Below are 13,948 nucleotides of genomic sequence, written 5' to 3' on the forward strand. Positions count from 1 at the left end.
TCAATTCTTGTAATTTACATTTTCTTTTCAATGTGGCCCTCATTTTCCTCGACAATACTCGCTTCAGTTTTCCGCCATCGCCGTTTTGTTTCTCCCTCTTGAGGCCGGCATAGTGATGAGATTTTTTTCTCAAAAAATATACAGTCCATTAATCCACTTTTAATGCAAAAAATATATATATATATTTCAATCGCATCAGTTGCACTAGTCCGACTTTTTGTCAGGAAAGTGCGGCGAGTGCTCGATGCCGAGAAGCTGCAACACGCTGACCTTTGACACTTAATACTCTACTAGGCATGAAAAGGTACAAATGATGATCCGTTGATGTTCTCTTGTGTTTGGTCAATATTTACTTAGTGACTAAATGTACAGCAAATGCAGTCATGTACTGCGTTCATTGTTGCTTTAGCCGCCAGCTAATTGTTTGAATTGAATCACATGTTTTGTTTTTATCTTCTGGTCTGTGTGTACATTCTGTGCAGTCAGTGTGACTAATTCCGATTGTTTTGAACTGATTGGAAGCGCGTTTGAATATCCGTTGACTCCCTTTTGGGACATTCCGATATTTTCCTTGCCGTTTTTTTTCCTGTATGTGTCACATACTTGAGATTGTGTTGCCCCCCAACGTGTACGTATGAGCGACGATCACATCCGTTCAACGAGAACTTTGCAGTCGTGAAAATGCAGTATGTGTTTGATTACAATCTCTTATGATTTTTTTTTCTACAAACAAAACAATGCACTCTTAGTCAGAAAAAACACTTTTGCAGTCATTTTTGTCCTTCGACGAACACTCCCACCCTCTTAACTGCTTTGCAAATACGGCAAAACGTTTTCCGCCACGAGCTGCCGCGTCACCGAACGCGCCAAAAGCACATTACTGACCTTCAAGCTGCCTCTCTAAAACTTTATTTCCTCATATGGTGCTGATAACACGCTTAACTGCAGAGGATACAGGCGTCTATTAGGGCTATTGTACATAAGCATCCCTGTAATCATTTTTTTTTAAATGAAATGTTATTCAAACAAGTCATCCATCCATTTTCTTTGCCGCTTATCCTCACGAGGGTCGCAGGGAGTGCTGGAGACTATCCCAGCTGTCAACGGGCAGGAAGCGGGGTACACCCCGAACTGATCGCCAGCCAATCGTAGGGCACATAAAGGCTAACAAAATACAATCCCACGCAGGGTCAATTTAGAGTGTCCAATTAATATTGCATGCTTTGAGGATGAGGGAGCAAACCCACGCAGGCACGGGGAGAACATGCAAACTCCACACAGGTGGGGCCGGGGTCGAACCCAAGTCCTCAGAACTGTGAGGCCAAAGGTTTACCAGCTGCCTCACCGTGCCACCTCAAAAAAAGTCATACATCTCCAAATGTTTTTTTTTTGGACACAATGTGACAAAAATACTTTGTGTATAAGGGATTTTTTTTTTTAATGCACAAATGTGTTCATAATGACTTGTTAAAATTGTCATAATTTCCCAGACCAACTCAAATGGTCACTTTTTTTTTTTCTTTCAAAACTTGACTTTAACTTTTTTTTAATGACTTTTTCCTTGCCCGCCCTCAGAGATTATTCTCATTTGCTTAAATTCATTTTAATTTCTTTCTTTTCAATTTTGCTGTAAGATTTATCATTTATCTGCAAGCGTCAGCTTTACAGATGCCGCGCGTGCTCCGCTGGCAGCGTCCCGTCCGCCGGCACTATTTAAGGAAATAGGGTACATCATTTTGAAAGAATGTGCACATTGAGTCTCTCTGCAGTTTCATCCACCCCCGCCTGCATAAAAAATTCCAAGCAAGGAATACTGAAGTCATATATGCAAAACTGTGTGCCTTACCACATGTGCAACAAAACAAAACAAAAAAACGTGAGATGACACGCGTGTGACACGGAAAAGTACAATATTTCATAGCTTTTGGGTGAAGATCCTACACTAGCTTATACACAGTATCAGTGAAGAATTTCAAATTTAAAGTAGGTTTAATATCACATCATATCACGAAAGTGGGCCCAAAAGGGAATAAAGTGACATATTTCTTCGTATGGGGATGTTTTGTTTTTGCGCATGTGCTGGAAGGGACTTGTCTGAAGGACATTTATTGCTCCTTTGTTGAACTCAGGATATGGAGATGTACTGTTCTCGATCATCTATAGATATATGCCAATATGGATTCACACACTCATTTTTCCCCCCCAAATTCTGGCTCAACACTACTTTCAGTTGTGTTAAAAATAAGCATATGATTGATTTTGTTAGTCTGTGTGTCACGCGAGGAGGCCACCCAACGAGGACGTGATATACATTGTGTATTGGAGCTCGCTACAAGATGCCGTAAATTATTATTATTTGTGGAACGTATTGCTAGTCATTCAAATGATACAATGAGCTGATGTTGGATGGATTTCAAAAATTCAAAATAAAAAAACATTTGAGATGAACTTTTGTGCACTTTGGTTGCTCCTGAAATATGTTACATTGCATCAACTCATTAACTGCATTATTATTAAAAAGTGTTGAAATAAAGTCCAATTCTGCTGAAAAAAAATCTATATAAATCTATAGAATTTGTACAGAACATCTTATTCTGTAGAACTTTGGCTGTTATTTTCTATAGAAATTCTACAGAACAATAGAAATTCTATCCGACTTGGGTCCAAAGTTCAATAGTTCTTTCGAAATGTTCTATAAAAAAAAATTTAGCAGGGTAACTTGTACTTTAAATCACGATAGTAAAAAAAAAAAAAAACATCCCAAACATACATTTTTTTTAATGTGTGATCATTTGGGTTTTCCCTTTCAGATTTGTTTCCTTTTCTGCTATGTTGCTTTTTGTATTTTTTGTGGAAAATTGGAAAAAAAAAAAACCATAAAATTTAAAATTTCTGCAGTTACTTCCCCGCTCAGCTGGAGGGCGCCCTCTCCCCCAGCCGCGACCTCGAGTGACTCCTCCTCCTTCTTCCGCTCTCCTGGTCAACATGGCGGCGTCCATGGCCCGGGTCTGCCGCTATGTTTTACGACACACGTCTTGCGTTCCGCCGACGTCAAATTTCGCACTGAAATGTAAATTTCACGGTTCTGTCTCGGTGCGCAACGGGCTGCTGCGCGGTCTTTACAAACGCGGAATCGTCAAGGAGTCTTTCCCGGATGACGCGGCGCACGAACGACTCCCCGACTTGCTGCGCTCCGGCGCTCAGACCGTGTACTGCGGCTTCGACCCCACGGCCGACAGCCTCCACGTCGGCAACCTGCTCGCCCTTATCGGCCTGCTGCACTTCCGGAGCGCCGGCCACCACGCGCTGGCCTTACTCGGCGGGGCCACGGCGCGGATCGGCGACCCCAGCGGGAAAACGAGCGAACGCGAGCAGCTGTCCGCGGACGTCGTGGAAGCGAACACCCGCCGCATCCGCGAGACCATCCACAGGATCTTCATCAACCACGAGTTGCACTTCCACGACGGCTCCAAGACGCCGGGGACCGTGACCGTGCTGAACAACCTGAGCTGGTATAAAGACTGGAACGTGGTGAGATTCCTGTCGGAGATCGGGAGGCACTTCCGCATGGGCACCATGCTGAGCCGCCACAGCGTCCAGTCCAGGCTGCGCAGCTCGGAGGGGATGAGCCTGACCGAGTTCACCTACCAGGCCTTCCAGGCTTACGACTTCCACCACCTGAACCAAATCTACGGCTGCAAGATCCAGCTCGGGGGCACCGACCAGCTGGGCAACCTCATGTCCGGCCACGACTTCATCCACAAGTACAAAAAAAAAAAAAAAACCGTTCACCAGCCGTGACTCCCAAAACACTGAAAGTCCACCCCAGTCTTGATCACCTCTTTCTTGATCCCCCTCCAGGGTGAGCAACGAGGAGGTCTACGGCCTCACCCTCCCGCTGGTCACCAGCTCGTCGGGGGACAAGCTGGGCAAGACGGCGGGGAACGCCGTGTGGCTGGACCGCGACAGGACGTCTCCCTTCGAGCTCTACCAGTTTTTCCTCCGCCAGCCTGACGCCGACGTGGAAAGGTGGGTGAGGTACCCCGAAATTGAAGAGCTCTCGAGTCGCGTTTTCCTGCGATGTGTCAACGGCGGTGTCCTCAAGGTACCTGAAGCTGTTCACCTTTCTGCCTCTGGCCGAGGTAGAAAGCCTGATGGAGCAGCAGAGAGCCGATCCGGGGAAACGGCTGGCGCATAAACGGCTGGCGGCGGAGGTGACGAAGCTGGTGCATGGGAAGGAGGGCCTCGAGAGCGCCAAGAGGTTAGAATCCCGTCCATCCGGCCATTTTCTTTGCCGCTTATCCTCACGAGGGTAGCGGGAGTGCTGGGGTCTATCCGGGCTGTCAACGGGCCGGAGGCGGGGGACACCCTGAACTGGTCGCCGGCCAATCGCAGGGGACATCGAGACAAACAGGCGCATTGACAATCACGCCTACGGGCAATTTAAAGTGTCCAATTAGTGTTGCATGTTTTTGGGATGTGGGAGAAAAACCGGAGTGCCCGGAGAAAAAACCACGTAGGCGTGGGGAGAACATGCGAACTCGGGGGGCTCGGATCGCACTTGGGACCACAGAACTGTGAGTCCGACACTTTCCAACCGCGCTGCCCTGTATGCCACGGGTGTCAAACTCGAGGCCCGGGGGCCACATCCGGCCCACCATATGAGTTGATGTGGCCCGCAGAGGCAAATCATATGCTTCAACTTTTGTGACTTTTGTTAAAATCTGTCCCAAAATTTGAAATTGCCATGTCATAAATGATCACGTTGAGATATGACAAGCATTTTTGTGTTACCAAACAACAATTTTAAAAAAATATTCCTCTTGATTTCTGATGCCAAGACAAGTTCATAAATCCATCCATCTTCTTTGCTGCTTATCCTCACGAGGGTCGCGGGCTGTCAACGGGTAGGAGGCGGGGGACACCCTGAAATGGTAGCCAGCCAATCGCAGGGCACATCGAGACGCACAGCCGCACTCACAATCACGCCAAGGGGCAATTTAGAGTGTCCAATTCAAGTCGCGTGTTTTTGGGATGCGGGAGAAAAACCGGAGTACCCGGAGAAAAACCCACCCAGGTGCATGGAGAACATGCAAACTCCACACAGACCTCAGAACTGTGAGGCCAACGCTTTCGTGGTTCTCTTTGAATGCGAATGTTTTTTTCCACAGATGCACCAACACTTTGTACCACAGCAGCGTGAAGGCGCTGGAGCAGATGAGCGACTTTGAGCTGCAGGAGCTCTTCCGAGAGGCTCCCTTCCACGAGCTGCTCCTGGAGCCGGGGACCACCGTCATCGACGCGTGCCAACTGGTCAAAGCCATCCCAGAGGGTCCCAAAGGGTAGGTCGCTCCCTCCCTTACCCCATGCCAAGTTTGAATAGAACTTTGTCTAGTAACGGTCAAGTTGTAAATATGTTTTCCGATACTATCTTACTATTTCTGCTGGACTTTGGTCCAAGGAGTCGACCTCCGGGGACGCATTACTTAGTGAACGCCTCAGCAGTCAATCACATTTGAAAAATGTACGGGTGTGGTCAGTCATGGCCGCAGATATAAAGTTACGGGTGTGGTCCACCAGTCATGCCCGCAGATATAATGTTGCGGGTGTGTGTTTTGTTTGTAATTACGAGTGTACCCCCTTCGAGAGCGGAGGCGGGCGGTGTCAGGTAAATCAGGGAGTAGAAGTAGGCTGAGTAGCAGCTCGTTGTTAGAGACCGAGCGCTGGTTCACTGCGCTGGATCGGTTTTCATGTGCGCTGAGTAAGTGCGCAATTGCGCAGTGGCGCAGCTTAGAGGGAACATAGGTCAAGACTACACAAAATAAGCGACATCTTTCAATATCTGTGTATTTCTACTCGTAACCAATTTTACGCACGTGATTTTTCGTGCTCGGCTGTGCAGATTTGGGAGTGCGATGGCGCACGGGCGCATACGCGCCTGTCAAATCACAGTGAGTGCCTCGGGAAAGACAAGCTCAGTAAGGAGAAGGAGCCTGGTGGGCTGTCGTGGAAAGACGAGACCTGCAAGGCATTTACCGCCAACAAATTGATGAAATGGCTGACAAACAAAAAAGATACCGGAGGATGGAATGAAAGACAAGTAAGGAGGCCGTAATCATGGATCACCATCTGTAGAGGACTACCGGGTAGGAGAGGGCCCCAGATTGTGCAAAGAAGCCCCCGAGACAGTGCAGCACGTCCCAGCAGGATCTAACAGTAGCCAAGACATACCAGATGGCAGAAATTGTGGATTGGAACTTCTTCTTCTGTTCCTTTCGGCTTGTCCCGTTAGGGGTCCCCACAGCGTGCCATCTTATTCCATCTAAGCCTATCCCGTCCATCTTCCTCTCCAACACCCGCTGTCCTCATGTCCTCCCTCACAACATCCATCAACCCTTTCTTTGGTCTCCCTCTCGCTCTTTTTCCCTGGCAGCTCCACCCTTACCATCGTCCTACCAATGTACTCACTCTCTCGTCTCTGGACATGTCCAAACCGTCGAAGTCTGCTCTCTCGAATCTTGTCTCCAAAACATCCAACTTTGGCTGTATCTCCAATGAGCTCATTTCTCATCCCGCTCACTCCGAGCGAGAACCTCGTCGTCTTCATTTCTGCCACCTCCAGTTCTGCTTCCTGTTGGCTCTTCAGTGGATTGGAACATCTGGACAAAATTTGGACTGGGGCTCCCAGACTCAAAGGTGTCAGACACCAACCAAGGTGGTTGAGAACAACAAGGCTACGATTCGCTGGAGCTTTCAGATCACGATAAACATGGGAGGACAGCTGTCGTGATGGATGTGGCGGTGCCGAGTGACGGCTACATCCGGAAAAAGGAACACGAAAAGCGAGAGAGACGCTCAACCTGGGGGGGTGGCACCAGTCGCCAGGAGCACCAAGCGCTAAGATCTTGCGTGGAACCCTCAAGCTCCCAGGCCTCTGACCCAAGCTTGAACGAGATACCTCCGAGGAAGTTGAGAAAGCCATTTTTTTTGTCATGCATGTCAACCTGAAAAAACGTCACATTGACCCATGAACATTTCTTGCTCTAGCAAAGACAAAAACGGCAACCAACAAAACTGTCATTTCCCGTTAGCGAGCACGGTAATTACTAATTACTTACAATGTCATCACCGCAAGCACTCGAATGGTCCCTTGGGAAATCTACCACGTCTTTACGCTTCTCTTATTCGGGACCAGAGTGGGGCAGGAATTGATTGTGTGATTTTTGCTTTTTTCGTGTAGGTACCGGATGGTTTCGGAAGGAGCGGTGTGGCTCAACCACCAGCGGACGGACAAACCGGAGCAGGTGCTGATCCCCAAGCTCCACATTCTGGCCAACGGACTCACGCTGGTCCGAGTGGGCAAGAAGAACTTCTATATCATCAAATGGCTCGGTCTCTGAAAGGTGTGGAAGGCACTTCTATTTTTGTTTGCGTATAAATATTGTACAGAGATGATGCAGATTCTAAACTGTGATCATTAAAACGATTTTATTGAAACTTTGCATCTGGCCTGCTCACTTTTAAACTGTTTGCTAAACGAACAGAAGGGGGAGCCGTTGTCGTAATCATCGAAAGGCCCCAGAACTCTGCAGGATTGATGAGCTCACACACAGACAGCCTTCACTAATAAAACATCCATCCATTTTCTTCGCCGCTTATCCTCACGAGGGTCGCGGGGAGTGCTGGAGCCTATCCCGGCTGTCAACGGCCAGGAGGTGGGGTACACCCTGAACTGGTTGCCTGCCAATTGCGGGGAACATACGCATACACTCACACCTAGGGGCAGTTTAGAGTGTCCAAATAATCCATCCATCCATTTTATTTGCTGCTTATCCTCATGAGGATCGCGGGAAGTGCTGGAGCCTATCCCAGCTGTCAACGGGCAGAAGCGGGGTGGCAAAATGAGGCCCTGAACTGGTTGCCAGTCAATCGCAGGGCACGTAGCTGCACTCACAATCGCACGTAGGGGCAATTTAGTGTCCAAATAATGTTGCAAGTTTTTGGGATGTGGGAGGAAACCCACGCAGGCGCGGGGAGAACATGCAAACTCCACACGGGCGGGTCTGGGATTGAACCCGGGACCTCAGAACTGTGAGGCTGACACTTTCCAGCTGTGCCACCATTATTTATGTTTGTATTATAATTAGAATCTTGCACAGTCATTGGCAGATTACTTAATAAAACTTATAATAAATAATTTCTTGAAATGTATGTGGCCAACCTTCATACAAGTTACAAGTTATTACAAAATCTAATATCACACTGTGCCTCACTTGAAGATATCTATTTTTTCTACTCTATGTTTTTTACTTTGTAGGTGAGTGGTATCAATCTTTTATGACAGTAGTGCATTTTAAATTTGGTTATGACGATGATGATGGATGCTTGGAGTGCTAAATATTTTTGCGAGAATCAATGTCAGAAATTAGTCAAATGTGACGGTATTGGTGCCAAGGAAGGACAAAATCCTGCGTATTTTTCAAACTTTTTAAAAGGGTGGGGGGCGGGTTAAAAAAAAGTACTAGTTTTGACATCTTACTGAATGTTTTTGTTTTGTTTTTTGCCACTTGAAACCTGTCGAGGCCAATCGTAGTGAAAGTTCGCAGTTGTCAGCGACGTCACGCGCAAAACGAGCCTTCCACGCAGTTCTCTTGAAAATGGGGCGCACGACGTAACAAGAAGCAAAACAAACAAGGTGGCCGCTTTGGCCCCGCCTTCCCCCTTTGGTCGGGCCCACTTTCAGGCGAGTGGGCGGGGTCAAATGGGCATTTCGGACCAATCGGCGTCCGCGTTTAGGTTTAAACCAGCGGCTGCGTGTCAATCACGTCTCTTGTCCCCGCCCCCCTCTGCCTTTGCAGTCAAGCTCGCTAACTCGGAGCGAGTCGACCGTCATCGCCATATTGGCTTCGGGGAAGCTCCGGTGTGCAGTTTCGCTGTTTTTGTTTGTTTTGTTTTTTTTCCTCACCCCCACCCGCGAGCGGATTTAAAGTGACAAGAAGCGGCTGCGAGTTGGCGGAGGCGACGCAAGAGCTCTCGCGGTTATCGTTTGAATGGCGTGAACGGACGTTTTATTTTTAAATTCTCCCCCATCTTCAACCTACGTCGCGTTTTATATATTTTTTTGGATCTTACCCAGCGAAGAGTTGTTGTTTTTCCATCCCGTGGGAGGGGGGGGGGTAAGGTGGACGCTCCCGGGTTGTGTTGGTGTGTTTTTCCTCGGTGGTGGTGGTGGAGGGGCGGGGGGGTGGAATTAAAAACTACCCCAAAAAAAAAATGTCCGATGTTCGACTATCCAGCGGGAGCCCGACGTTGGAGCGGAGCGAGCCGCGCTCGTCCGGGCACCCGAAGCCGTCGGCCTGCCGCAACCTCTTCGGCTCGGTGGACCACGACGAGCTCCGGCGGGATTTAATGGGACACCTGCGGGATTTGGAGAAGGCCGCCGCCGCCAAGTGGAGCTTCGACTTCGCCTCGGACGACCCGCTGGAAAGCGACGGCGGCTTCCGCTGGGAGCCGGTGGACTGCGGAGAGGTGCCGGACTTTTACACGCGGCCGCCGCGGCCGGGGCGGGGGGCTACGGAGAACAACCGCGTGGATGTAAACGGAAACCACCGCCGTGTCGTCGCGGAGCCCGGCGAGGACGAACGGGCCGGCGGGCCCGCGTCGTGCCCGGAGCAGTGCACCGCGTTGAGGAAGAGACCTGCCTGTCACGGTACTTAATCAACCTCCCCAAAAACGGACTACTCCCTTTTTATTTATTTTTTAATTAAAAATGCTTTCCCCCAGAGCCCTCAACCCAAAGTAAGAGGACGCACAGCAGTCCGGCCGAGTGTCCGAACCGGAGCCGTTCCGCCGAACACACGCCCAGAAAGAGCAGCGGAAGCCCGGCGAGGCAAACGTGAGACGGACGGTGAGAGTTATGTTTTGCTACGAATGCTCGCGGTAGTAGGGAGAGTTTAATGTGACCGTACGGACGGATGTATCGCTATAACAATTATTATTATTATTATATGATGGAAGTTAAAGTCAAAAATATTAGACTGTGCGAACGCACACACAAACGTTACTAATTTATGCGTGAAAGTGCAATTTGACGTCGTGTTTGTCAAGTCTTTTTGTTTGCGCGTCCGACGAGTGCGCGCACGTTTCGTCGTCATTTTATTTTTAATTTTTTTTTTTAAATTTTTTTTCCCCCTTTCATCGCCGCACCTGGTTCGCGAGTTGTAAACAACTCGCGTGCGTGACTGCGGGCGTAGTAGTAGTAACACGTCAGCAGCCACTGCCCTCGTGCGCGTGTACGTGAGGCGGACGGTGGGGGGGGGGGGGAGGGGTCTCTTCTCGACGCGCACATCTGTCGACGCCCCTGCGTGTGTGTATGTGCAAAACTGCAATCTTGCATGGTTTTTTTTGTGCTTTTTTTATGGAGTTAATTTTATTTTTTTTCCCCCGCGATTTGCGATGCACGCCGCTTGTCGACATATTCAAAACTCAAATTTATTTTATCATTTGCACGCGGGGAGCTTTGAAAGTAAATTATTGTTGCCTTTTTTTTTTTCCAAAATCAAGAGCTTTGCATGCTTCGTATGGTTTAATAATGTACAAAAGTAGTTTTTTAAAAGTGCATGTTGTTGCATTTTTGCACGTCACTTTCAGAGCACAGTTATGATTTAGCTTATCTCTTTTAATTTTATGGCACAGATTAGCCGGAGAACATTTTTTTTATTGAAGGGGGATTTCATTTTATTGTGATTATTATATATTTTTTTGTAGTTTTGATAATCATAAGTGGGACTTCATTTGTTTGTCATGTCATGAAGTACTTCAAAGTTACTTTATAGTAGTTGGAATGTTTGCAATGCATTTCAGTTGCACTTATGCAGTCATTATCCCTCTATTACTGGAAAAATATGTAATTTAGTCCATAACTCGTGATCGTTTAGTCCATAATTGTCTCATGTATATGTCATGTATGTACGTCCAGCTTTATTTCCCGAGTTGCATTTAAATAATTGTCTTTTTTTTCCCTCCCCTTCACAGAGCTGAAGAAGCATTTTCCTTGTTGGGGGGTGGGGGGGGGGGGGGGGGCTCCAGTGTTGGTCAACTATTTTTTGTTTTTGTTTTTCTCTCGTTTTGGAAGAAGAGGAAGTACTCGCATCATGAGAAACATATCAGCTCTCCTCAAGGACGCTGTTGAAGCACTGAATAAGAAAAACACTAAAAAAAAAAAATAAAAAAAAAAAAACAAGTCGTGGCACTCAAAATAATTTTTTTTAAGTTACTGCCTCTGAAAAAGCATTCGATGTAGCAGTGTGCAATTAGGTTTGATTATTATTATTTTTTTTTTATTTGCTCCTTTTTGTACTACCTGTGTACATAAATTATATCTATTTTTTTTCTCTCCATATGTAGCACATAAAACGTTGTGATTTGAAAACAAATCCTTTACACTTATATATATTATATATTACAAAACAAGGTGTGAATTTTTGAATTGACTTGAAGAATTGCAGTGTAGTTTGATTTTCCAAAATGCTGTTTTTTTTTTTGTTTTTTTTTTTTTTTTTAGAATTTACCGAAAGGGCAGTCTTGACTTTGAAACAATGAGAAAAATAAATAATGGATACAATTTTTTTATATATATATATATATATCCCTACGTACAGCACATGTATGTATTTCGCTTCAGTCTCTCGGCAGTGTCTCTTCACTCATCATCTTCCAAACTCGTCAGTGAAGAACGGTACAAATGTAGCGACTATTTTTTATTTTATTTTTTTCCCCTCCCAGGATTGCAAAATGTTCTTATTTTATTTTATTTAAATGGCCCTCATGTTTGTGATGGAGGATTTAAACAAAAAAAAAAAAAAAAAACAAGTTTCTCGGAGTATGTGTTTCCATTTGTGTTCCTTGCACGCCTCAGCTTCTTTTCAAACGATGCGATGGAGTTGTGAGGTACTTTTTGAAGAAAAAAAACGGACCGAAAGGTCGTAGGTCGCGCGGTAAGGTCCTCCTCTTCGTCAACTCGCCTGCCTTAATTGACCCGGTTTGAATGTTCTTACAAGACCAAACTGATGGCCGCCAAGTACTTTTTTTTTTTTTTTTTTTTGACTTCACATAGTATGACTTTGTGATAACCTTGAACTAAATCCACATTTATGTATCTGTGTTTAGCCTGCTGAGGATGCTCCTGTTGGCATCTAAAAGCTTTTTTTTTTTTTTTTTTTTTTTTTTTTGAGCCTAATGTTCTGACCCAGTGTCAAACTGGACCAGATGGAGAAACATCAGCTCGTCTGAGGAATGCAGTCACCGTCTCCTGTGTACTTTTGTGTAAATATTTTTGCTTTGTACATTGTTTTGTAAAAAAAAAAGCAAAAACAGCAACAAAAAAAAATGTTAAAAAAAAAACACTGAGAAATTATACTAACTTATTTATGTTGAGCTTTTTTTGTAGGATATAAAAAAATGGTTATTTTTGATTCACATTTATCCAAAGTGGCATTTACTTTATTGTAATTCCATTTATTATTTTTAAAAAAAGCATATTTGTTTTCTTTTTGTTTGCTTTTTGTCAACAAGGTTGCAAACTGAGCCCAATAAAATATTTGATGTGGATATTTTCTTTTTTTTTGTGGTAATTTGTGGTTATAAAATGTTGCAATCAATTAAAAAGATAAAATTTAATCTGAATATACTTGTGCTTTCTTTATTAATGTGTGTGTGTGTGTGTGTGTAGTTTTGACTTTTATTTTTTTTTTAGCCTTATGTTCTGACCCAGTGTCAAACTGGACCAGATGGAGAAACATCAGCTCGTCTGAAGAATGCTGTCACCCTTGCCCGTATACTTTCGTGTAAATATTTTTGCTTAATACATTTTTTGTAAAAAAAAAAAAAAAAAAAAAGTGACAAATTCTACTAATTTATGTTGAGCTTTTTTTTAGGATATAAAAAAGTGTATTTTTTTTATCCACATCCAAAGTGGGATTTACTTGATTGTAATTCCATTTTTTTTAAAAAGCATATTTTTTTTTGTTTCGTCAACAAGGTTGCAAACTGAGCCCAATAAAATATTATATATATAAATTGTTTTGGTCATTTGTGGTTATAAAATATTGCAGCATCTAAAAAGATAAAATTTAATCTGAATATATTTTTTAACGCGTTTTTGTGTGTGTGTAAAAATTGTGACTTTTTTTTCTGGACTTGAATTCCATCCCAGTGTAAATCTACAAAGCAGGCTGATGATTGACAGGCGGCTCATCCAATCAAAAGGCACGAAATCATATCGTGTTATTTATCGCAGGAAAAAAATGGCTTTCCTGGAGAACAAAAAAAAAAAAAAAGCCGACAGCACAAAATGAGAGGTCAATGAGTGAAAGCAAAACATAAAACATTTGTCTTTTTTCCTCCCCCCACCTGAAAGTGTTTGTGAGCAAACGGATTTGCTGCGGCTGTTTTCGTGTGGCAAGCGACGAGCCGAACGGAAAGAAAAGTCACACTTTTTTTGTGGTTGGCACACTTACAATTTGCACAATGAGATTAATGTCTTTTCAAATACGAGTCTGAGTTCTCGTGTGGCAGGAAACTCGGGCGCGTCGGGGGGGGGGGGAGTCCCTTTTTATTCGCCATGTCAAAATTTATCATCAACTTTTTCATACGCTGGAACGGTATCAATTGAGTGATTGGCTTTGAAATGTTATTACGTGCATCCAGTCGTGTGTATGTGCGTACAAATGACAACATTATGCGAGTGAATGGCTGGCATTATTCACATGGCGGTGACATATGAAGACAAATATTGATGTTAATGTGGGCGGCGCGGTGAAGGAGCTGGTAAAGCGTCAGCCTCACAGTTCTGCGGACTCGGGTTCAATCCCGGACCCGCCTGTATGGAGTTTGCATGTTCTCCACGTGCCTGCGTGGGTTTTCTCCGCAGTTTCCTCCCACATCCCAA

At 45.2% G+C, this 13,948-nt stretch overlaps 2 protein-coding genes across 2 annotated transcripts; both read left to right on the top strand.

Annotated features, from left to right (window-relative positions):
- The first annotated feature begins 2,898 nt into the window (after nucleotides 1-2,898).
- On the top strand, nucleotides 2,899-7,474 carry yars2 (tyrosyl-tRNA synthetase 2, mitochondrial). Its single transcript, XM_061822525.1, has 5 exons — nucleotides 2,899-3,764; nucleotides 3,862-4,029; nucleotides 4,106-4,261; nucleotides 5,172-5,342; nucleotides 7,241-7,474. Exons 1-5 carry the CDS (start codon nucleotides 2,986-2,988, stop codon nucleotides 7,398-7,400), a joined length of 1,434 nt encoding a protein of 477 aa, XP_061678509.1. The 5' UTR covers nucleotides 2,899-2,985; the 3' UTR covers nucleotides 7,401-7,474.
- Nucleotides 7,475-8,842: 1,368 nt separating this feature from the next.
- Nucleotides 8,843-12,685, top strand: cdkn1bb (cyclin dependent kinase inhibitor 1Bb). The gene is made up of 3 exons (XM_061823636.1): nucleotides 8,843-9,709; nucleotides 9,784-9,907; nucleotides 11,035-12,685. Exons 1-2 carry the CDS (start codon nucleotides 9,274-9,276, stop codon nucleotides 9,897-9,899), a joined length of 552 nt encoding a protein of 183 aa, XP_061679620.1. The 5' UTR covers nucleotides 8,843-9,273; the 3' UTR covers nucleotides 9,900-9,907; nucleotides 11,035-12,685.
- Nucleotides 12,686-13,948: the final 1,263 nt, after the last annotated feature.

The sequence above is a fragment of the Syngnathoides biaculeatus genome, chromosome 6, assembly GCF_019802595.1.
Source record: "Syngnathoides biaculeatus isolate LvHL_M chromosome 6, ASM1980259v1, whole genome shotgun sequence".
NCBI classification, from domain to species: domain Eukaryota; kingdom Metazoa; phylum Chordata; class Actinopteri; order Syngnathiformes; family Syngnathidae; genus Syngnathoides; species Syngnathoides biaculeatus.